General features: G+C 48.4%; 2 protein-coding genes across 6 annotated transcripts in view; one reads left to right on the top strand and one right to left on the bottom strand.

The window, feature by feature from the left end:
- Positions 1-11,506, top strand: part of PPP1R1A (protein phosphatase 1 regulatory inhibitor subunit 1A) — a 92,018-nt gene extending 80,512 nt beyond the window's left edge. Inside the window, exons 6-8 of one of the 3 annotated variants that reach the window (XR_014788075.1) lie at positions 3,623-3,749; positions 7,128-8,786; positions 8,860-9,251. Coding sequence is in view for 1 of the 3 variants with exons in the window: in XM_084836519.1 (XP_084692645.1) it covers positions 3,623-3,749; positions 7,128-7,131 (131 nt within the window). In the remaining 2 variants the exon portion in view is untranslated. Of the gene's footprint in view, positions 1-3,622; positions 3,750-7,127 lie in introns of all 3 variants that reach the window. The other 2 variants (XR_014788076.1, XM_084836519.1) reach the window with 2 other exon arrangements.
- Positions 11,507-11,527: 21 nt separating this feature from the next.
- Positions 11,528-24,512, bottom strand: part of PDE1B (phosphodiesterase 1B) — a 165,670-nt gene continuing 152,685 nt past the window's right edge. For all 3 annotated transcript variants that reach the window (XM_084836516.1, XM_084836517.1, XM_084836518.1), the window contains 3 exons: positions 20,120-20,256; positions 19,241-19,359; positions 11,528-15,489 (listed from right to left, as the gene is read on the bottom strand). In XM_084836516.1, coding sequence (XP_084692642.1) covers positions 19,262-19,359; positions 20,120-20,256 — 235 coding nt within the window. In that variant the 3' untranslated portion in view covers positions 11,528-15,489; positions 19,241-19,261. The remainder of the gene's footprint in view (positions 15,490-19,240; positions 19,360-20,119; positions 20,257-24,512) is intronic.

The following is a 24,512-nucleotide window of genomic DNA, read 5'->3' on the forward strand; positions in this document are numbered from 1 at the left end:
CTTAGCGGCTGCGTTCATATCCCCTGCATTCCGTTCCAAGGCACGCAACCAAGAACCACCTTATCTCTTCCTGCCACCCGGGGCATAGACATAATCGTAAACAGGAGGAAGGAACAAAGTGACAGGCATTTAGCCATGATTGGTGTGTGTTTCTCTGGATCAAGTCAGCTTCCAGTGCTTGGTGTGCGCGCGTGAGAGGGAGGGCGGGAGCGCGCCAGCAAGCAGAGCTCCTCTTTAGCTGGCCACATATGTCTTTCCACTACAGAGGGTGTACGATAGAGACATTGTGCTATGAGAAAGTTTGTGGCCTGGTTCACACGTAATGAGAACCCAGAGTTAGTTGTTGAATCACGGGTTGTCGTTACGTGCGAACACTGCACTATGTTGAACTATGGGTTGTTAACCATGAACAACCTAAGAAAAGCCATGGATTGTTGTTGGGGTTATGAACACTCAGTTGTTCGTGGTTAACAACCTATACTTAAAACATAGTGCAGGGTTCACATGTAATGACAACCCATGATTCAACAACACCCCATACTCAACCCATACTGTGGGTTGTCATTAGGTGTGAACCAGGTCTGTGTGAAAGAGAGGGAGGGAGAGATGTATAGGGACATAGGAAGCTGCCTTATTCTGAGTCAGATCGTTGGTTCCTCTAGCCCAGTATTGTCGACACTGACTGGCAGCAGCTGTCCAGGTTTTCAGGCAAGACTCTTCCCTAACCCCACCTGGAGGTGCCAGGGATTGAACCTGGGACCTTTTGCATGTAAAGCAGGTGCTCTACCCACTGAGCTGTGGCCCTGCAGTTGTCCTCTAGTCCACGCACAGTGTTTTTGCACCTCCCCATCAATATCATCAAAGGCTCAGGCCACCCATTTTCGTTTTGGAACTTGACAGATCTTGTCCGGAGGACTTGTAGTCACTATCAGGATGGTTAAGGAATGGTAGGCGAGGTGGATTAATCCACGTTTCCATTCATGCTTATAGGCAAAATGGCGATTCTAATATATGTAAATGATGAGCGCCCTGGAATATGTGGGTATGGGGCGGTGGGGGGGGCGGGATTTAGCCTAGATGAATAGTGTGCAGCATGGTAGTGTGCTAGTTTTAATTACAAAGCTTGAAACTGAGAAACTAGTGATCCAGTTGGGTCTTGGTCATTGAATTGTTATGCCACTCAGCTTATGATAAAGCAGTGCCAAATTTAAATGTGCCTGGGGCATCAAAAATGAATTATGTAGGCTGGCCCTACATAGTACAAACTAGCCCAGTAGCATGGGGCGGTGCAACAAAGCAACATACCACAAACAACAGCATTGTCATATCTGGAGGCCGTTCATTCCCCTTGCAATAAACCACATTCTCTTGGATGTCATTTTTATTTTTGTCCTGAATTTCTGTTGCAAGAGACCTGGCTGCCTTTATCCTTTTGAAAGCGTGAATGCAATTCAAAAAAGGATTCAGGGCAAGTTTATCCAGAAAAGGTGCCAGGGCTTTCTTTCCTATGGCATTGCATATGCAGGAGCAATGTAAGTCATGGAATAGAGGTCTGTGCAGGTGGTTCCGTGTATGCACTGCCCTCCCCACACACACGTACACATGCACTTTTCCCCTCGCTTGGTCTGTTGGGAGGCTATTCCCAAAGGTTCTCTGTGGTGACATAGAGCACTGATTTTGGAAATGCAGAGCTTGCCCCGTGACTCTCTGGATGCCGACCCATTTCAGTGAATTTCTCTGTACCCTCCCCCTGTGGACAGTTGTTGATTCTCCTTGGCTCATGTGCTTCCTGTCTTTCACCATTCCCACTCTCAGTACACACAGCCTTCCTGCTTTTAGATCTTGCATGACTTTTTTTTATGAGCTTCCCCAGCTCCTCCTACTTGCCTCTTCGACTCTTTCACCCTGATTTCTGTCCCTTAGTTCTCTCACCATCTCAGGTCATTACACCTTTCCCTACTCATTGCTTCAGCCCTAAATTCTTTACCAATTGCCATCATCCCTGCTTCTGTGCCCCCACCCATTCCTGCCAAGAGTAAGCAGGCTATGTGGTTTCCCCCCAGCCAAACCAATCTTTTTCCTCTCAGACTAGTTACACTTATTTTCAAACACCTGTGATTGACCCTTCTTCTTCCGAAGCTAGAATGTTTGTGAACATTCCAGACTGGGGTTGATCACAAGTTCTTTGGATGCACTTAACCAGCTGTATGTACATGCACCCCACCCATTCTGCTCAACGTGTAGACATGTATGGGACTAGGTGATGTGTAGATGGGGCTGCAAGTTATGGTCCTGTTTCCCCGCTCCATACCTTGAATAAATCCATGCAGAGGGCTCTTCTGAACAGCCCTGATATTACAGCAATTCAGTCAATAGCTACAGTATGTGTACAAGTGACAAAGTAAAATCCTTAGGCTGTTATGTAATACTGGTCTTATATACAATTATATTTCTCAAAGCTATAAAGCTCATGATCAAATATTAGAATTTAAAAATTAAAGTTACAATTTCCCCCTTTCACTCTCTCCCTGCTACACATAATGTAATAAGCCACCATCTTACTCCCTGCTCTTTTCCCAAAGCTAAAAAGCTCCAACCATTGGAGCTTTTCTGCTTAAGAAATGTGACAGTGAATCACCTGGAGGCATAATGCCCCTGCTGTGTTTATAAAGCTAAACTTGGATGTATGTGAAGCTAATTACCTTTTGTAAGATAATTACCTTTTGTGAGATAATTACCTTTTGTGAGATAATTACCAACTATCTTGGGACGGCTTTGCCCTGAAAGGTGGCATATAATTACTTCAAATACATCACTGACGCATTGTAGACCGGGGTGGGAAACGTGTGGCCCTCCACATGTTGTTGGACCACAATTCCCACAATCCCTGACCATTGACCATGTTGGTTGGGGCGAATGGAAGTTGGAGTCCAACCACATCTGGAGTACAGGTTCTTCACCCCTGCTGCAGCCTTAATTAGGAGTGTTAAGGCTTTTTTTCCTGGTTTATTTGTGGGTGTGGAGGCTCCAGGGCACAAAGGAAGCTCCCCAGACATTCTCTGTTCACTTTCACGGAGGGTACAGCTCTGCAGGCACACACGGGATATGCATCTGAAGCTACCTCTGCCATTGGCATAAATGGGGAAGTGCCCTCATGCGCCACTTCTAAGTGCACATGTGACTACACAGATTTGGGACTGGGAAGAATTACGATTGTCACGGCACTCTGGGTTGCACATTTCCTGTGAGCTTCCTATTATGATTATAACCCCCCAATCCTTCTCCATCAATTACAGCCGGTTTGCAACCTATCCATGCATGTATGTCGCGGGAATTACGTCCAACACTGTTTGCTTCTTAACAGTGAATCTTATCTGGTAGGCTTTTCCTCAGCTGACCCAGTTTTGAGAGATTTCTCTGGAGCTCTGTTTCTGACAGCCTTCTTTGGAGTTTTTTGTGTTTTTGTTTTTTCTTAAATTCTGAATACGTTATGTGCCAATGTTGCCATTTTACTATTCGCCCCTGCCTCCTGACTGTTTGTGAGTGAATTAGAAATCCCGCTCCCTCCCTCCCTCCCCCCCTCTTTCCTCATGGATGTCTTTTTGGCCATTGTTTTGTGCAGAAGGAAGAGTTACGGGAGCTTGCTGCGCAGAGAGACCTGGCAATGTGAAGCCAGGTTTGTCCACAGAGAAGCAAGGAGTCCATATACCACCGGAGGCCTCCGCAGGAAAGGAGAGTCTGGCCAAGGAGTATGTATCGCTACACATATTGGGCGGGGGGGGGAGAAGGTCAAGGGAAGGGAAACAAGCAAGCTCAGTTCTGAATAGACAAGCAAGAGCATATTATGCCAGTTCTCAGGTTAAAGCAGATGTGTGTTTCTCCAGTTCTTCCTGTAGGAAATAGTATTGCAAGAAAAGGCCTTAGAACAGCCTTCCCCAACCTGGCACCCTCCAGATGTGTTGGACTACAAGCCCCATAATCCCCACCCATAGCTGGCTGGGGATTATGGGACGTAGTCCAAGACATCTGGAGGACACCAAGTTATGAGAGGTGCCGTAGAACTTGGGCTGTGCTGAATATTCACCGCTTTTGGGTTGGGGGGCATGAAAGTAGTCTTAGCGTTCCCCACCCCCAAAAAACCTCGTTGAGAACATTCACTTCTTCTGTGACCCTTCATGGTCATTGTTTCCCTGATCTGTTGCTGCTTCCGCATTTTAGTTATTGTGTTTTTCCCTTTCCTTATGAGGGCTTCTTTTGCCTTACTTATGTGATCACCAGCCAGTGACATTGCACCGCTGCATAGGCAATCAGACTTGGCTATGTGTGACATCACTGAGATAAGTGGGGTTGTTTTCGAATGAGAGCAACTCATTGAAGCAACATTGCCCTCACTCTGAATAGGTGAACACATTTGCTGCCCCTTTTTTAAAAAATCGTCAAAAGGGGAGGGGGCTTGTCACTGTTGCTGAAAAATTCGGGGTGGGGGAGAAGCTATCCCTTTTGCTTAAAATCTTGGGGTGGAGCCAGGATCTGCCTTCCACAAGGGGGTGTCACAAGAGTGACAGAAGGTCACTTCACCCAATTCTGGGGGATCCCCCTCCCCCCCACCACAGCTCACCCCATTCACCAGGGTCTCCTGACTCTCTGTGGAGCATTTTCAGGAGCTTGGAGGGGCTACCATCGGAAGGAGTGGGGAAGTCCTGCCACCCCAGTTGATCTAGCTTAAATCAGGATCCAGTAATAGCCAATAGCATCCATTTGCTCAGAAATGTAGGATTTTGCAATATAAACATTTGCCAGACAAATAGGGACATTGCATGTTCCATGAGCACATCAAGATCCCTCTGTGCACAGAAAAGAAGAGCAAATCCACAGTTCTTCCTTTGGTGCATGATGAATCCCTTGCATGATCCTGCTGCACAGAGAAATTCCATATAGCTCGATAGAGCCAAATTGTAGATACATTGACACAAATGCAGGGAAATGGACAGAACTGCAGTGTAGATCAGTCTATTTTACATTAATGTAAACGCAGGAATGAATGGATAGCAATGCTTAAAGAAAGGGAAAGCCAGGCCCCCTTATTTTTTTTTCTTAACTAAAAAAAAATGCAAGCTCTTGAGCTTTTTATGCATAGGGAAGGAGCTCAGGGTAGTCAGAATGTATTTGGCAATATCTGACAAACGAGATGTAGTAGCCTCATGAAGATTCTGCCATATGAACCAGCTGTGGGATGCTTCCATTCACACATTTAGTTGAAAATGAAAACAGGTTCAAAGGCTGGGCTCAGATTGAGGCAGGGGTGGTGGGCAACTTGTGGCCCTCCAGACGTTTTGGCTTACAATGCCCATGATCCCTCACCCTTGGCTAGGCTTGCTAAGGCTGACAGGAGTTGAAGGCCAAAACATCTGGAGGGCCACAAGTTGCCCACCCTTGTATTAAGGTGACTTGCATGTGTGAATGGGCCATCTCGCAGACTGAAACATCACAGATGTCAGAACTTTTTATATCGAATCTGACACCATGCAGGCAGCTGCCAGTCTTGAAAGTGATTTAAACAATCATTCGAATGATGCACGCACGCACGCACATGTGTGTGTGTATGTGTTTGTGTCTGTCGGTCAGCTCTGCGTGTCATCAGTTTCCCTGGGTGGATGCTGGGATTATAAAGTCTCGCTGCAACTTCAATTAGTTCTCCTTTCGGCTTACATTAGTTCATTTGCGATCAAACTGGTCAAAGCGAAAGTGCAGCTGCTTCACTCAAACCTGAGCTTAATCGAAACTGAAAGCGACATTCTTTTTGTGCCCTAGTGGGTATCTAGAATAAAGGTCTAAAGTTGTTCCCCAAGAAGAAAGGCACATGAGCTCAATGCAGACTCAACATGAGCCCCCGACTCCTTCACACAGGTGTGCCTGTATGTGCCTCTCTTAGGGATGGGCAAGCAAGCCATTTGTGCGATTGCCCAAATTCCCCAAACACCCATTTGAAGCTCGTCTCTCCTCATTTCCCACATTTATTTTTTCCTTTTTCCTTTTGTTTTGAGTGGAGAAAGCACACATTTTGAATGGGGGAAATGCACATCTTTTAAAAAGCTCACCGAAATTGCACACTTCCCCCCCACAAAGTAAAGTGTGGAAATGCACCCCCCGCTTTTTTTTAGTATGAATGCAGGCTTGGGAATTTGCAAGCATTTACAGAGAACGTGCTCTCCTCCTGGAACTTGGGGTTGCGAACAGGACATGTTTGCATGATTTGCGAACATAAACAAAATTCTCCTATATCCCTAACCTCTCTACGTACGCAGCAACATGTATCCTCTTACACCAAGATCTTCAGTAACTAGCAGGACCAACAGATGGCTCTATTCATTGCTTGCAAGCAGGCAGCATGGAATCAATGACAACCTGTCATTCAGTAATCATGATTTATTGGAGATTAACTCAACTTCCATAATAGTCAGTGGGCAATTTTAAACATGTATCTAATGGGTGCAATCCTATGGTCTCTGGGAAGGTCATCACAGGGGCCTTAAGATATCATGGGCCTCCCACTCCCCACAAAGGGAGGCCTGCCCCAGAGGCCTTTTCATTGTGGCTGCAGAAACCTCTACTGTTGTTCCTCTGCCCTCCAGTGGTATCCAAAGCCTTCCCTCCATATGCCTCCCTGAGCAAGGGAGGGGAAGTACTCCAGCCCTGTTGGCGTACTTACTGTCCCTTCAACTCCCCCCTCTTGAAAATTGCCATTACTTGCTTCTGCATCTTTTCCATCTCTATGATGTCCTTTGTGGGATAGGGTGGGCAGAACAGAGCATAGAAATGGGCACCGGGCAGAGTTTAAAAGAAAAACAAATCTGAGATGGGTGCTAAGCAGCCTCGTCAATAAGCCATCCCGGAATTACACTCTTAGGATCATCGCATTTTAGAGGTGGAAGGGATCTTGGAGGTTGTCTCAGCCAAACCCCAGCTCAGTGCATGATCTACAGTCCAGGATACAACTACAGCATCTGGTGAATGCTTCCTCTTGAAAAATCCAGCTCCCCTCTGAAATGAACATTGGTCAGTCTTTGCTTTCTGCAGCCATTCTGAAAAGCCTATTCGGGACACTTTTATTTTTTGTTCCTCTGTAGGTGATGCTCTACTTCAGGCATGGAGGTTGCATCCAAACACAGACGGGGCTTGTGCCTACTGGATGGAATATCACACAGCTGTTTTCTTTCCTTTTTTTCTTTCTTTTTAAATGATTGTGGGGTTGTTTTTTTAAGATTTCAATGGCTGTTCAGATGTTTGTAATGTTTTCCTTCTTCTCTCTCTTTTTTTAAATGAAATGACCCAGGGTGCCAGTGGGGGTTCTATTCAGTGTTGGGTTTGGTATCAGGTCACAGGTGTAAAGGAGAACGTGATTCAGCCTGGAGCACTAGGAAGTTTTTACCAGAGTTCGAGGAACCTCCATGTTGTACCTCTTAACATGGGCTGCGTTGTCCCAAAGAGATCAAGGTGTTAAGGTAGGAGCTGTCCCACTTTACCCTGCAGGTGGCGGTTTGCATAGCTGAAGGCTCTCTACCATGCAAAATAATTCCCTTCCTATTAAAAAAATACATAAAGGTAGCTTTTCCCTCTGGGAACCAGATGATTGATTGATAGATAGATAGATAGATAGATAGATAGATAGAGATAGATAGATAGATAGATAGATAGATAGATAGATAGATAGATAGATAGATAGATAGAGAAGCATTGAGTCATACAAGCTTCTACTTGCAGTCTGATGCAGCATACCTCAAAAATAGGCTGACAGTTTCATGTGCTGTGGGAGAGATCTAGGCCACCAGCTAGAAGCTTTTGTTCCCCTAGGCCTTCTTCTCTACACTCTACGATGGTGTTTGCTGCTTTGTGAACCTTCTATTGCTCTCTACTGTAACCATGGCTTAGTGCATGCTGGAAAAATCCACAGCTCCTCCTAGCATGCACCAGAAGGGGAAAAAGAGGGAATAGGTGCCTGAATAAGGGAGTCTTTTCTGCTTTTCTTCAGGGCTAGGGCCCTGTTAGTTGCTATGGTTACTCTTCAGGCCACTCACTTATTCCACTTCCCTAGTACAAGAAGCATCTTTGGTCGTCCACCTTTCTGCCTGTCAGGTGAGGGGAGTCCAGACAAATGACAGGTTCTTCTTGTCCTTTCTAATACCACCCCCCTTGTTTCCTATCTGGCTGAGCTGCCCTAACTTTGGGAGTAGTGCCATACAGCAGTGCCTTCTGGGAGGTGAGCAATGCGTTTTCCTCCCTTGAAAACCACCCATAGGCCTCACTTGTGTGTGCATAACCTCCGATAGTTGTCACACATGAAAAATCGGTACACTTGTTTACTGGGATGAAGAGTAGCTCTTTGTAACACAGTAATGACTGCTTAAAATAGCTGCCCATCTTTCCTCTTCGTGCTATCAGTATTTTCAGGGCCGGCCCCACCATTTAAGTAGACAGAGACAGAGAGAGACCTCAGGCAGCGGGTGCTGGGAGGCAGCAGCAGCAAAGTGCCAGAGGACAGAGCTGAGGACCAAGTAGCTTGCCCTGCACCCCCTAAGCTAGCCTGCTGCCTTCAGGTGTGGTGGAGGATGCTATGCCATTGCCAATGTGGAAGAAAGGTTCAAGTGCCATCCAGTCCACTTTGGTACAAGGAATGGGAGGGGCACCACCTTGTTCGTCACCTCAGGCAGCAAAATGTCTTGGGCCTGCCCGAAGTATTTTAAAGTTTCCTCTTACACTAGGGGTGGGCAACTTGTGGCTCTCCAGATGTTTTGGCCTACAGCTACCATCAGCTCTCACCTCTGGCTATGCTGGCTAGGGCTGATGGGAGTTGTAGGCCAGAATCTCTGGAGGGCCATGAGTTGCCCACCCATATACAACACAGCCGAGGCTTCCACAGCTCAGTACGGGAACTAATTGAATGCAGCCTAGACAAGGAGTGAAACAGAAGTCAGCAGCTCTTGGGAGTGGCCCTGGCACTGTGCCATTGTTAACACAATAATTAATCCCACCCCAGCCAAAAGAGGTGGCCACAGCCTGGCTACATGTGCAAGAGATCTCAGAGGTCCATCTATCTGGGTTTGTCATCCACGATGTAACCTTAAATCATTGCCACAGTTTTACATATCTGGACCACAGTTCTGGGCTGTGTCCCACCCCACACCAGACACCCACATGTGAACCCCGCTTCTTTTATTAAACGGGTCATCTTTGCTTTGTGAGTTCCCAAATCACTGGCTTGCCTAAGGCGGTTTGTGTAATGGTGAATGCTATGCACGGACAGCACAGCAATCGCCCATCTTTCAGCCTCAGCATTCAAAAGGCTGTCAAGGACAAACCTCTTTTCCTTGGCCTACAACACTGCCTCTCAACCTGCAGCAAATACCATCACCGCTGACTCTGCTATAACAGCAAAAGCCAGCATCTGTCTCGGTATTAGGCTATAAAACCATGAAGAGCACACATTTCCAAGAGAAACTAATATGGAAACGAAGGCTTCTGAAATCAAAAACCACCTAACAACAAAAAGGTGGTTGAATGTTCCATCTTAGTAGGATAGCTCTCTTGGTCAACCATTTGCCAGAGGCTTCTGCTCTTCGCATGTTCCTATTGTTGGAAGTATACCACAATTGTACATTGACAGCTTGAAACTGTACATGTGCGCACATACAGCCTCTGTTTCCTGGGTATTCTCAAATCCTGTTATGCGGTTACCTGTAGGACTTCTTTATGCCACTCTAAGGCCAATTAAGGCTCTAGTCCTGTGCACACTTACCTGTGAGAGTGACCCACTGAACACAGTCAGAATTATTTCCAAGAAAGCGCGTGTAGGATTGAGCTGTAAGAACTTCTATGCCAGCTTTCCCCAACCTGATGCCCAAGATGTTTTGGACTTCAGCTCCCATCAGCTCCAGCCAGCATGGCCAATGGCCAGGCATGCTGGGAGTTGTAGTATAAAACATCTGTAGGGCACCAGATTGGGAAAAGCTGCCCTGCTGTAAAAGTAACATTGGTGTAACTTCAGAATCATAGCTAATCCCCTAAGGCAGGGCTGGGGAACCTGTGGTCCATCGGAAGTGGGACTACAAGTCCCCATGACCATTGGCCATGTTAGCTGGGGCTGATGGGAGCTGTAGTTCAGCATCGGGAGGGCTACACATTTACCACCCCTCTGCTAAAGGCTTACGTTGGCTTTGGCTTAAAGTGGTTGGTTAAAGTGGTTAAATGTGAATGCAAAATCTACACTTTCTGTTCTGTAAGAACTAACAACAGTCACACACGGTGTAAATAGCAAGCATGTCTTAGGTAGCGTCTCATTTGGAAATTGTGTACGACAAAAGCAACAGCAGACGAGAATCTGCCTGATGACATCCAGGGGCGAGCAAACCCAAAGAAAAAGGGGAGGAGCAGCCTAGATATCAAAGAATCCCAATGCAGCCCCCATTGGTGCTTTGGAGACTAAATGGCACACATGCACGACACTGCTTGGCAGCAGTGGTCGAACCAGCCATGCACCAGAGAGATGCAGGAGTAGAGCGGTGCCTGTCTCCGCGGCCACAAAGAATCATGGCCAACACTACCTTTCAATTTAGTACAGGAAGTTCAAAGGGTGCCCTTTCCTGTGTGACAGAAGGGAGCACTCGCAGCTTTACTGAAAACACCATGGGCGGGTGGGACATGCAAGAAATTGGTTTCCTGATCCTGAGCAGCAATAGAAGAGGCAGCAACATCCCGTCTGGTTTGTTGCACCAAATGGAAGGAAGTGGAGATGAGATGTCATTTTGTGTCAAACAAGAAGCTCAGCAGGAACGCTCCAGGAGGAGGTCGTGACTCACTGTTGTAACTGTCGGCACTTTCTTACGTGCATCTCAGAGTCTGGAAATGACGGATCTATACCCCCCCCCATTAATAAGTGTATCAAGTCTCTGGCTCTTTCCCCACAAGTAGCATTGCTGCTGCAGTGTTGCCTGTTCCCATTGGCCACTGTCACATGTGTAACATCACTGTGAACTTGGGCACTGTTAACTGGAAAGTCAGGAGACAGGCCATGGTCCAACACTTCCCAGTACCACCCCACTCCACTGTTCCGCTCCAGCTGCAAGGTAGTTGGCGTTTTAAAAACACCTTTCCTCCATTTCCCCTTCCTCACTCTTGCTAACCACTGCCTCCCACAAGCAGGGATGCTTGCAGAATTCAGTATTTGCGAATTCTGAAGGCTGGAACATGGCTATCCATCGGATTTCACACTCTGACGAACCTTGCAATATAGTTCAAAATCTGTTTAAAGGTGCATCTTTTGAGAGAAAATGCATCCAAAAATATGTATGTTAAATGCAAATTTTTGTGCAGATTTTTTTTTTTTTTTACCCATGGATAAATGTGCAGACAGAACAAACTTATGAGTGAACATGTGAGGAAACAGACTGATCGGTCCATACCCACCTGCAGGGACTCTACAGCATTTCTAATGAACAGAAAAGCAGGACTCAAGCTATTTGTCTCTTTGTTTCCCTCCTCCTTTTATTTATTTTTTTGTCGCTGTTCATTCCTTTCCTTTTATTTGTTAAGTTTCTTTTACATGCGCATAATTTAGAATTCTGCATTGGAGTATGGAGTTGTTATAGTAAGAATTTGAGATCAAGAAACAGAACAACAACAAAAAAGAAGTTACTGCATGGTAGAAAAAGTTATGTCCGAGGTACAAAGACATACAGAGTTCCACGGACCAAATGTTTTGACAAAGGGGTATTTACAAAGTTGTGGGGCCAGGAGTGGGAGGACAAGGAGGCCAGAGATGAGATCAGCAGGTCGTTTCTGGGGGTGGTCACTTGGAAAAATGGCAGAGTCAGGGCAAAGATAACTCCAATCCTTGACAATTCTTCGTCCGCCATGTCAGTCTCGAGGGAAGCATTCAAAACATTGGCCAAGTCAACATAGCTGAGGGGTGCAGAACCTCTTTCCGCCCAAGGGCCAAATTCCATTTTGGAGAAGCTGTGGGGGGGCTGCATTCCAGTGGGACCAAAAAACCATCCTATGGTAGCTTTAACCTCTTCCTGCCAGTAACTAAGCCTTAGGAGAGGCATTTCAACTCTTTAGAATAGAGGGAAAACTGGCACAAAAGCCAGGAAGCCATCAAATTATCGGTGGTTGGGGGAAAGAGGGTGGGGAGGCTCAGACTGGGACCCCAAGAGGGCTGGATTTGCCCCCCAGGCCTGAGGTTCTGTACCCCTGTCATAGCTGTAGAAGACATGTGGGGCAAATTCTCAGCCATGTGTCCATCTCAAATGGGAAACTGAAGCCTGAAAAAAAACAGTCATGTGTTGACCTAACAAGATTTCAGGCTGGGGCACATCCTGTCCCGCCACAGGCTCCATAATGTTCCAGTCTTCCTTCTACACCACCTTTCCCCAACCTGGTGCCCTCCAGATGCGTTGGCCTCTCAACATCCCCCAGCCAGAAGGTGTTCTACACCCTCAGCAGCTCAGAAATGGTTCCCATCCAGGAAGCCAAGGGCACCTCTTGACTACTGTCTCTTTTTCAGCTTCCTCCAGAGTTAGTCAATGCCAGTATGCATAGCCATTTGTTGCTCCCACACTAGGGTCTTCTTAAAATGTAACCCAATACGATTTGACTTCCCTTTTCTCAGAGCACCTGAATCAAGCAGCCAACTTTGCAAATGCAAGAATGCCCTTCATCCTACTTGCCGAACGTTCTGGCCCCTGAAGTTAAAAGAACCATGCAAAGATCAAAACTTGCAACAGTTTTTGAACAACTGATTTAATAGAAGAAATCATTTTGCCTTTTCTACAGTTCTCCTAGTGAAAGACCCTCACCCAGCCTGGCATAGTCTTAAGTACCAATCCACGTATTCAGCAAGAGCACCACTACAAGCTGCCTAGCACCATACCACTTCAGGTTGCAGGTGGGGGGCAATCACGTATTCAAATGCTCCCCCATATATATATGGGGGAGCATTTGTGCAAGTATGTATATATGTATGTGTGTCTATGTATTTGTGTGTGTGTGTGTGTGTGTGTGCACACATGCAATATATACATACCTATCCTTGCACTTAGAAAACCAGCATGTTAGGAAAAAGGATACATTAAAACTCTTCCATGACACCTTGGTTTTCCATGGGTAGAGCAGTTTTGATTTGGAGTGCATTTGATCGTGATTCCCTCAACAGCCTTCTAAAGTGGCGTGGCTCTCTTGAGACTGAACCATATGCTTTTTATGAGTCCGCAGTGTGGCCTAAGACAAGAGTTTCTCAGAGTCATGCTTTGTCATAACACATGCCAAGTCACATGGGCCACATTGGGAATGTGGGCTGACGCCATCCATGCACAGGTTGGGCAAGTGCTGAAGCGTCTTGTGCTTTACCATGCAGCCAATTTGCCTCTCAACCTACATTTACCATGCCTTTACTTAATGTTTGGCAGCTTCCTGGCAGCTACTGCCTGCTCCCAGTGCCCCAGCTGTATTTCCTTGTGCTGTGCATGAGCACACATGTGCAGTGGCATGAGGAGACTGGCAGCCAGAAGTGGTGTGTGAACAGCCACAAAGAGCAGAAACATTTGGTTCAAACCTCCCCTGAAGAAAGACATCCCCAGGTTGGGAACCGGCTAGCCAGGCACCCTGACACTAACCCAAGGATAGGCAACCTGGTGCCCTCCATGTTTTGGACTACATCTCCCATTACTCTTGGCCCTGTGGCTAGTGGGAGTTGTAGCTCAGAACACCTGGAGGACATGACATTGTCCACCCCTAACCTAACAGATGCTCCTCAATCTCTGAACTTTCAAGAGATGTCCCATCTGGATGAAGCCCCTCAATCCCAAATGGCAACCTCATGGAGAACCCCAGCCACAGCCTGTTATGCCAAAGGCATAATTCTGTTCCGAACTCACGTTTTGCTCTAAAAAAACAAAGAGGTGCTAGAAGCCAATCCTCTGACTTGGAAGACATCACTTCCCATTTCAGAGATGTGGGAGTGGTCTGCAGTTCAACAGAAAGACAACCTGCACTTGGTTAGAGGTATGTTGTTTAATTATTACTTAGCTGAGCCCTAATATTAAAAAAAAAAAAAACCACTAGTTCTAGCTCACATTAAATCCTGGCGCTCCTGCCCTACAAAACCCTTGGGCTCTCCCTGCTGCTGGGTCGCCCTTCTCAGAACTCCCTCCACACTCCTCAAAGCTAAGCCTGCAGTGGGCCTGTCCCTCCATGCGCTGATCTCCATCACACACAGTAACATGCATGTAAACACACACACACACACACGCTTGTCAGACACATAGAGAGACGGGCTCCCCCCAAAAGGTTCATCTGTGCCCATATGTTCAGAGCCCAAGAATGCACAGATCAGGCCATTGTCCACAGAAGATGGGTGGCCTGTGGTCATCCTGTGGGCCTCCTCCAGAACCCAGCAGCTGCAGAATGACCAGCTGCCACAAGGCCTATCCATATTGCATCCATATTGCACATCCCTTACAGGCAGGAGGGAATGCAGTTTCGCTCCTCCACACACACACACCCAAGACCATGGCCAAGCTTTCTAACAGATGCCTGAATCTCTCAAATGGTGCCATGTTTGGCAGGAGTGGGCGACAATTAATGGTGGAAAGCACCAGGGGTCGGGGCAGGGGCATGCTCTTTTTTTTTAAGCACCCAGTCATCGTATGAACAATTGTTCAAGAGCGGTGAGATTTGACACACTGTAGATCCAAGCCAATCTGAGAGAGGCTGACTGATCCTGGCTGAACAAGATGGGAGGCTGAGTATGGGGCCTACACTTATTTCACACAAGAGGCCAGGCTTGTGAGAGGCCTTGACAAAACTGACCCAGGAGGAGAATTGTAGTTTCAAGAGGGGCGGGAAGAGACTTCTGGGACTCCATTGGTTCAGTCCACCTCCAAGGCTAGCGGGCACCTATGTTGATCAGGCTGGGGTGAGATTATGCTCCACCACCACCCACCCCATCACATGCACACACCTGCCAGGCTCAATAACCCCCTTGACATTTTCTTCAACCAAAGCGCTATGACAGTCAATCTTTTTTAAAAACCAGCTGTGCCAATTGCCTTGGCAGTTGCTTTGCTGGTTTGGCAGTGAGAAGCCTTACCTGGGGGGCCATTTGGCGCAGCGGGGAGGAGGAGGGATACGACAGTCCCCAGTGCCACGGGGGCCATTTGCCCACTAGTGGTTGGTGACAGGGGCGTTACCGGGGGGGGGATCTCTCTCTCTCTCTCTCGTTCTCCAACTCAGGGATGGGGCAGGCAGTGGGTGCTCTGTGATGTCGACATCGTTGACTTGTTAACGCTTGCATTTATCATTAATATTATTACTAGTAGTATTGATGGTCGCATTCATGTCACACCCTTCTCGAGCCGGGGTGGGGGGGCTCCCTCCCTGTGCGGATGGTGCTGAGTCGATGGTATCGAAGACTTTGGAGTAAATTGCGTCAGGCACCTGCCAGATAAAATGAAAACAGAATCAGAGGCAGACTCAGGGCCATGGGCCGGGTATGCATCGTGGGGCAGAGGGGAGGAGGAGGAAATGCAAATGACTGCAAATGAGAACAAGAACAATTCACATTTGTGTTTGCTTCAGAGCAGGGGCAGGGAACCTTTTACAGCTTGAGGGCCAGGTTGTCACCTGGGAAATCTCCCAAGGGCCGCATGACTGGAGCAAGCATGGCTACAGCCCAAAGTGGGTATGGACACCTCACTCTCTCACACAGCATTCACGCATACCCCATTCTCACCCTCCATCCACACCATTCACACACAAACATACATACATACAAGGAGTGGCAAACCTTTTTCAGCCTGAGGGCCCAATTCAGTTTTGGAGAAGCGCTTGGAGGGAGGGCCAAAATGCCAAAAAGACCAGCTTTTTTTTAGCTTAAAGCTCTTCCTGCCAGTATCTTGCCCTTAGGAGAGGCATTTTAACCTTTTAGAAGGGGGCGGGGGGAGGAACTGCACAAAAACCAGGAGACCACAAACCGATTTGCAGTTAGTAGTGTAAAGAACATACATAAGAACACAAGAAGAGCCCTGCTGGATCAGACCAAGGGTCCATCTAGTCCAGCATTCTGTTCACACAGCGGCCAACCAGCTGTCAACCAGGAACCCACAAGCAGGGCATGAGTGCAGCAGCACCCTCCCGCCCATGTTCCCCAGCAACTGGTGTACATAGGCTCCCTGCCCCTGGTCCTGGAGGTAGTACATAGCCATCAAAAGAAGTAGCCATTGATGGCCTTTTCCTCCAGGAATTTGTCCAACCCCCTTTAAAAGCCATCTAAATTGGTGGCCATCACCACATCCTGTGGTAGCGAATTCCATAGTTTAGCTATGTGCTGTGTGACGAAGTCCTTCCTTTTATCTGTCCTGACCTGAATCTCCCACCAATCAGCTTCATGGGATGACCCCGGGTTCTAGTATTTTGAGAGGAGAAAAATGTCTTCCTATTCACATTCTCCATACCATGCATCATTTTGTAGACCTCTATCGTGTCTCCCTTTACTCTCCTTTTTTCCACGCTAAACAATCCCAGCTGTTGTAACCTTCTCTCAGGGTGTAGGGTAAGGGGTGCATGGCCTCCTGTGGAAGCCCAGAGGTCTGGATTGGAACCCCAGGCCTGAGGTTCAACACCCCTGAGATATAGATAGGCAGGCAGGCAGGCAGATCAGAGGGAGGCAACCTTTTGGGGCCGTGATCACATTTAACAATTTGAGAAACTGTCCTAGGCTCCACCACAAAATGGCTGCCATGGAACGCGTGGCAAAGGACGAGTAACCTGCCTAATAGACTGAGTACAAGGCGGAGGTGTGGTCTGAGCCCCCACACACTAAACAACTTCTTTAACCCACACTTTTCAGCAGCAACAGGCCTATTTCACAGCAATCCCAGCTGGTGGTGAAAAAATGTGCTAAAGCTTTTCTTAAAAGAGCGGAAGGGGTTGGACACCAAGAGAGGTGTCCAGGGGTGCACTGGTGCCCATGGGCACCGTGCTGCCTACCCCTGATGTATAAATACATACACACACACACATCCCTTCTCAGCCCGCCCGCCCGCCCCAACTCCAGCTGATCCATGCAGACCAGTTGAGGGGGGAGTTTTCCTGCTGAGTGCTTAGAAAGGCTACCTTTCTCAGTGCTGAGCAGTGAAAAGCTCTTATCTCTGATCAGGTGCTGCTTAGAAATGAAAACTTTCCCCTGCCAAGGGAGTGGGTGTTGGTCCTCAGGAAGAAGCCAGCAAGCCAGATGGGGAAGCCCCAAAGGCTGGAGGTCCCCCGTGCCTGCTTTAGAGTATGCAAAGGTGAGGCAGTTTTATTACTCCCGTATGGCAGTTAGACATGGGGTGGCTATGGCTAAAGCATATGTGATAAGTATATACAACGGGAAGTGGAAGAGGGGGTCCAAAGAGCAATAGAGGAAAGCTGTTCTTTGCCTTTACAGCTTCCGCTTCCCCTGGACCTCTCCCTGAGGGTCAGGAAGCAATGAGAAGGTTTGTATGATATGAAGCTGACACCACCCTATATTTTTTTCTCCTTCTGTTCCTCCGAATGTTCTCTTGAACACAATGCATGACACAGCCTCCATCTTGCTTCAACCCCACCCACGCCCTGCTCATTGCATCATGGGTGGTAGGATAATACGCAGAGGCCATGATGCCACATCGTGTGTTGTGTTCAACCGGACGTAAGAAGGCTAGGGGAAAGGCAAGTGAAGCAGCAATGGAGCCATTTCTCTCACAACATGTAGGCGCCCCCCAGATTTTTGGACTTCAACTCCCATAAGCCCCAGCTAGCACTGCCAATGGTCAGGAATGCTGGGAGTTGTAGTTCAAAATATCTGGAAGCCAGCAGGTTGGGGAGGGCTGATCAAAGTAGACCTTTGGCCTGCCATCTTTGTATAGAAGCCTTGTCTTTCCCCTGCAGTTGGAGAAGGGTGTTGACTCCCCAGTACAGGCCGTAGCTCAGTGCAACAGAGCCTGTGCTTTGCAGGCAAAAGGTCCCAGGTTCAATCCCCGGCATCTCCAGGTAGGGCTGGGCAAGAATCCTGCCTGAAACCCTGGCGAGACACTGCCAGTCTGTGGAGACAATACTGGGTCAGATGGACCACTGGTCTAACACAGTATAAGGCAGCTTACTACGTTCCTGAGGGAGAAGTGACACCAGAGACAGACTGCAGATCTTAGCCACCCCTAAGGGGCAGAGTTCAACTCCCTCTGCTTGCATGCTCTCAAAATAGGACTCTCATCCCACCCCCTCTTTATAGATGAAGTCTTTTGTGACATTGGGGGGGGGGAGCTTCACCTGCTAAACTTCTGTCTGTCAGGCTGCTGTTAAAGGGACAAGAGCAGGGCCAGCAGTAAAGTTGGCAACCTTGTGGGTAAAGCTGGCCCAATACATGTTGCTGCTCGAAGCAAAGAACAAGATGGCAATCCTTGCCATTCCATGTACAAAAGCTGACTGGATAGTAGTTGGATCATTCTTCAACGCTGGTAATGAGACAGCATCCTCCACCCACACCCGAAGGCAGCAGGCTAGTTTAGAGGTGCTGGGTAAGCCAATTGGTCCACTGCTCTCTCTTCCAACACTCTGCTGCCACCCTCCAGCATGTGCTGCCTGAGCCATCTGCCTCATGGTAGGGCTGGCCCTGTTTGTGGGTCAGGCACAAGCTACCGCCCTGCCCTCCTTTTGCTGTGTGGCAGTGCCCAAAGGCTGCCCAGAACTGTCCAGTGGTGCTCTGTCACATTTGGAACAGCAATGACCCAAGGTGTTTTGTGGCCTAAGACCAAATGGTGCCGCACCACCACCATCACTCTACTCTGTCAGGACCAGCACCTTAAAAAGTCTTGCTGCACCATTCAGACACCAGTTCCTGCCTTCATAGTTGTTTTAGCCTGCTGCACGGCAGAGCCAGCCCTGTTTGTGAGAAAACCTGTGGTGAGGCCTACTTCTCTCTGAGGTAGTAAACCAGTATTTGGGTTGTGCCACTTAAGACAGCAGGTGGTGGTTGTGAGGAGTGTTCCCATGATTAAAGGCGCCTTTATTTTTAAACCCCCTCCCTCCACATAAATCAGCATGTCAGGAAGGGCCTGTTTGAGTCAGAAGAGGGTCTCAGGTTGGGCTGTTCCTCCCTCCCTGCCCTTCGGCTTGGATAGCTGGCATTCCCTGACAAGCCAGTTGCCTTCAACAGCAGGGAAACCCTCACCTCAATCCCACATGGGCCGTGCTATTCCACATTGCCATTCTGATTGTGCTGGTTCTCAGGCGTGCTTGCCAACTCCTCACATGGTGAGAGCTCATCGATGGATGTCTGGTTAGTGATTCCTGCAGGGGGAAGGCAGCCATTAGAAGCAGGGAAATTATGGGTAGAGATGCCAAAGTCAACCCGCCGAAGGTCAAGCGTCAGGGAAAGTGAACCTACAGTGGCTTCTGAATAGGCAGGTCTTGGAAAGGGGTCTAAAGGAAAGAAGGAGGGATATGCCTTAATGAAGAGAGAGGAAGGGGTGATCCAGGTACAAGGAGAGACATGGCAGAAGAAGGGCCTTTTCCGTGGTGACTCCCCCTTTCGGTAAGCTGTGCCTTGAGGGCGTTGCCCATTAGGCAAGGAGGAAATTTAATTTAAAATAAATCAAATAATAACAGTAGTGATGATGATGGAGGCGGCAAGGACAGCGTGTGAAGGTGCTGGAGGCCTGATGGGTCTATTGCTGTAAAGTGGGAGTGGGGAACCAATGGACTTCTGGATGTTTAACTAAAACTCCCATCATCCCTGACCACTGGTCATGCTGGCAGAGGATGGTGGGAGTTGGAGTCCAACATCACCCGGAGGGCCACAAGTTCCCCACACTTGCTATAAAGAAAGCAAGAGGAAGTCAGGAAAGAAGAGGTTTTGGACTAAGTACACTTTATGGGCACATACATGTGATGGAGACCCAAAACTCTCTTTTTTTCTTTACAGCTTTGGGAAGGGGTGGTAGTGAGTACGGTCTCTTCACAAAGGTGGCTGGGAGGATTTCTCCAAGGCTGTGAAATTCACCCCGCACACACACACCCCAAACCCCTCTACCCCACTGTCAATCCATACCACTGGCCGCTCGCTCCTTCCACTTCTGTTTGTTCTCTTGGATGTACTTTGTCCAGGTGGAACGGAAGCTACTGATGTCAGCATTGATGTCTCCCAGTTCAGCATGCTCATCCACAGAGGGCTGACGCCAATGGGAACTGTGGGCAGTGCGATACAGAGTTGGAATGCCTTGTAAATCAGAACAGCCCAGAATGGCCATGGGGGGCAGTGAAGAGCTGCTTCTGGCCCCCTTTCCTCCTTGTATTAGGCTCCGCTTGGGTTCCTACAACACCACACACCTCTATCCTCCAGTTATTTTGGAGTTGATTCTTGAACGGCTCTTCTAAGGCATGACTTTAGGGCCTGTTGCTGCAGTCGAACACATGCTTTGCATGCATCAAGGCCCAGGACTAGTGTTCAGTTAATCAGAAGGATCTCTGCCAAAGGTTTTATATTTTTATGTATTAATACTGGGTTGGATCCAAGCTTAGTCATGCTTGGAGGAGACCTACTGAAATCAACAGGACTTGATTTAGACTTACTTGCCCCATTAATTTCAGTGGGTCTGAGCACGATTAAGTCTCGATCCAAACCGATAATTACAGAGACGATGACGGTCAGTTTGAATGGTAGACAGGTTCCGCCTTATCCCCAAATGCAGTGATCAGTCATCCCCTAAGCATGAGCAAAACATATTTACTGAGAAGACATTTTATTTGGTGAGATTCCATAACACGCAGCTTATTGTCTCTCCTTGGGAAGAGATCTGAGGGGAAAATACTGGCCAGGTGAAAATGGCATGTTATAATAATCTCACAATCAACTTATCGCACCAAGATTAGTTTGACTATTAAGGCCTCATCTGCGCATTCAGCCAAGTAATTGGGTAGCATCCTTCCAGGAACGTACTACTACAGACTGCAGGCAAATTTTGTATTTCTGAATGCTCCTTTAAAAATCCATGCATGTAAAACACTAGCACATCAGGGAGCGGGCTATGCTAGAATCTTTCCCCCTGATGTGCTTACTTTCTACATGCATGGAGTTTGGGCTTTAAAAAACAAACAAGGAATCAATATTCAAAATTGTTAACTTTCCCATCCCACCCTGCAAACTGAAATTTAAGGCCTGGATCCAGAATCTGCATGACAAAGGGAAGGTCCCTCCACCTACTCTTTGGGGATCCCCCCTCCTGCCCACACCACAGCTCACCCCATTCAGCAGGGTCTCCTGACTCTGTGTAGCATTTTCAGGGAGTTGGAGGGGCTGCCATGGGAAGGGGGGGTGGGGAAGTTCACATCTGCCAGTGCAGTTGATCCAGTGGAAATCTAGGTCCTATAAGTACAGGTAGGACTCAAACAAATGGTTTTGCTGTCTGCGTAGCTTAGTTCAGTCGGAACTAAAAACATTGGGAGAGTGGAAGGAGGTGATAGACCAAGCTCCTCTGAAGGCAAGGGCAAAGGAAAAGCAGGGAAAAGAAAGGCAGAGAGTCTCCTAGCTGCTCAGAGGAGTGAGCAAAGCTGATCCAGAAGACTGCATAGGGTTGAGGGAGCACCATCTGATTAACTGGCCTATAAGGAGACCTTGTTGGCTTGTCTGGCTGATCTCTAGGCAGTTCCTCCCTGGCCCATTTGTCCAGAGGTCATTCACAGGCTGGTTTTCTGCCTGACATTCCCAAAACCCCAGATGCAGATCCAGCAAAGGGTTCCTCATTTGGCCCTGTTTCCATTTTGCACTCACTAAGTTCAAAGGTGACGACCCTGCACAGCTTCCCCTGCATAGGCCAGAGGTACAGAACTTCAGGCCCAGGGGCCAAATCCAGCCCTCCAGCAGTTCCAATCTAGCCCTCCGGAGTTCCCTAGATGGCCCCACCCTCTTCCCCTGGCCCCACCCCCTTTCCCCCAACCACATTGTTTGGTGGCTTCCCGACTTCGGGGCAGTTTTTTCCCCATTCTAAAAGGCTGAAATGCCCCTCCTAAGGCTTAGTTAGTGGCAGGAAGAGCTTTAAGCTAAAATATTCTGGTTTTTTCAATATTTTGACCCTGCCCTGATTTGCCTTTGGCTCTACCCACTCACTGGAATGCACAGACACACACACACACACACACCACGAGCGTCTCCAAAATGGAATTTGGTACTTAGAATGAAAGAGGTTCGACACTCCTGGTGTAGCCAATCATGCTGCCTCTTTTAACAAAAAAAAATTATTGGTATCTTGCATGTTTTAAGTTATTTTGGAAGTTCTCATGCTGTGGGACAGGGAGCGGGGGACGGGATTCTATTGTTACAAACAAAATAACTAATATCCAATGAAATAAAGAAGCAGCCCATCTAATCCAGTGGATTTGCCCAGCCTGGGGGGCAGCCGATAATGGACAGGAGTGAGGAAAAAACACATTCCCTTGCCAGGGGAGTGCTTGATGAACATTTCTGCCTCGGGGAATTCCGAGAAAGGTCAGGGCTATATGAGGCGCCTGGAGAACAACAGCCCTCCCTGCCGTGCCGTGCGCACCAAGGCAATTTCCAGCTACAAAGGGGGCCTGTTTATGCGAAGCCCGACTTTGCCGGTGGCACCACCGCTTGGCCCTTGCCTCCTGGGAGTTCGGGGACAGGGACACTCTGCCAGAACTGGCATCTTGAAAGGTTCCGTTTGATCTCGCAGACTGACGCAGGATCCCTTTGGTCCTCGCTTCCTTCCCTGACATGCAGGCAACATGCAAGCACCAAGCCCGGATCTCGCCGGAAGACACAGAGAGGGAGGCCCCACAGGGGGCTGTCCTCTTCCTTCCAAAGAGCCCCAGACCTGCCAGCTCTTCCCCACTGCGAGATCCTTTTAAAGGCCATCTCTCCGAAATGCCGATCATTAGGAAGCTCTGGGCTCTGTCAGGAGGAAGGGCTTCTATATCACTCCTGGCACATGCAGGTTATCACTGTCTGCTCTTCACCCAGAGTCGCATCATCCCCCCTGGAACAAAGGAAGCTGCCTTACCCCAGGTCAGACCATGGGTCCATTCAGCCCAGCATTGTCGTCCCTGAGTAACGGTGGCTCCCCAGGGTTTCAAGCAAGAAGGAGGGGAACCCTCAGGTAAGAAGAACCACCAAATGAATCAATGGGCCCACAATTGTAGCAAAAAGCAGATGAAACTCAGGGTAAGAATGTAATTTATATAGTAAAACTGAACGTACGCGTACACCAAACTAAACTTGCTGTGGCAAGTGAAAGCACAGGGTCTCAAGCCGACATAGGACCATGCGTGCCTAGAAAGTACAGCCAGTTGTGGTAACACCTAATACACTTGATTGCAAGAAACTCTGTGTAACAAGGATAACTTGAACCCCGACACAGCAATTGTGGGTCCATTGATAAGTGGGGTGTTTCTCCAGAGTTCCAGGCAGGATTCTTTCCTAGCCTGACCTGGAGATGCAGGGGCTCTACCACTGAGCCACAGCCTCTCCCCTAACACCTGCCATCAGCAAGGGCTGGGAAGGCCAACAGGCATCATCACTGGGCAACCCAAAGGGCAACCTTTGTCCTCCCATGCAGGGGAAGGACCAGAGCTCTGTGGTAGAGCACCTGCTTTGCATACCGAAGATCCCAGGATCAGCCCCTGACATCTCTGGTTAAAAGGATCAGGTAGCTGGTTTTGGGAAAGATCCGCCCCTCCCTGCTACCCTGGGATGCTGCTGGGCAGGCAGAGTGGACAAGACTGGGCTAGATACAGTGGAGGCTGGTGGGTATGATTTAGGTGGGGCTGTGTTCCATTCTGGGTTTCAGTCGGAACCAGCCAGAATTCTAAAGGAGCTATCCAAGGTGCTGAACCCTAGCCCCAAAATGGATTCAGCACCTTGGATAGCCCCTTTAGAGTTCTGGCTGGTTCTGACTGAAACCCAAGGCGGATTCACCGCCCCAGTGAAATGGGAGCCACCAGCCCCCATGGGCTAGATGGACAAACAATCTGACCTACTACAAGGGAGCCTCCCATGTTCATAATGTTTTCCTTTCTCCCATAGGAGTGAATGGTGACCGTACACACATGGGAGAAATCAATGGCTGCGCGCAGGGGAGCCACAATTGTTTCCACCTGAATCGCTGAGAATCAAGCCTGTTCCTTTGTGCATTATGTCCCCCCCTCCCTGTAACCCCCATCCATCCACCATCCCACACCCAGACTGTGTTCCTTGGTCACACTACAGCAGGCGTGGGGAACCTGTGGCCCTGCGGATGCTGTTGGACTCCAACTCCCATCAACCCCACCCAGCATGGCTTGGAGACCAAGTCGACGTCTAAGATGGGAGTCAACGTCTAAGATCATCTGGAAGGTCGCAACTAGCCCACCTCTGCAGCACAGCATGACAAAGCACTGGGGAACTGGTTTCTGGAATTATAGGAGCAAAATGCACGCTTGGAAGAAGG

Source organism: Heloderma suspectum, chromosome 2, assembly GCF_057233095.1.
Source record: "Heloderma suspectum isolate Gila_16-S chromosome 2, 16-S_ref, whole genome shotgun sequence".
Lineage (NCBI taxonomy): Eukaryota > Metazoa > Chordata > Lepidosauria > Squamata > Helodermatidae > Heloderma > Heloderma suspectum.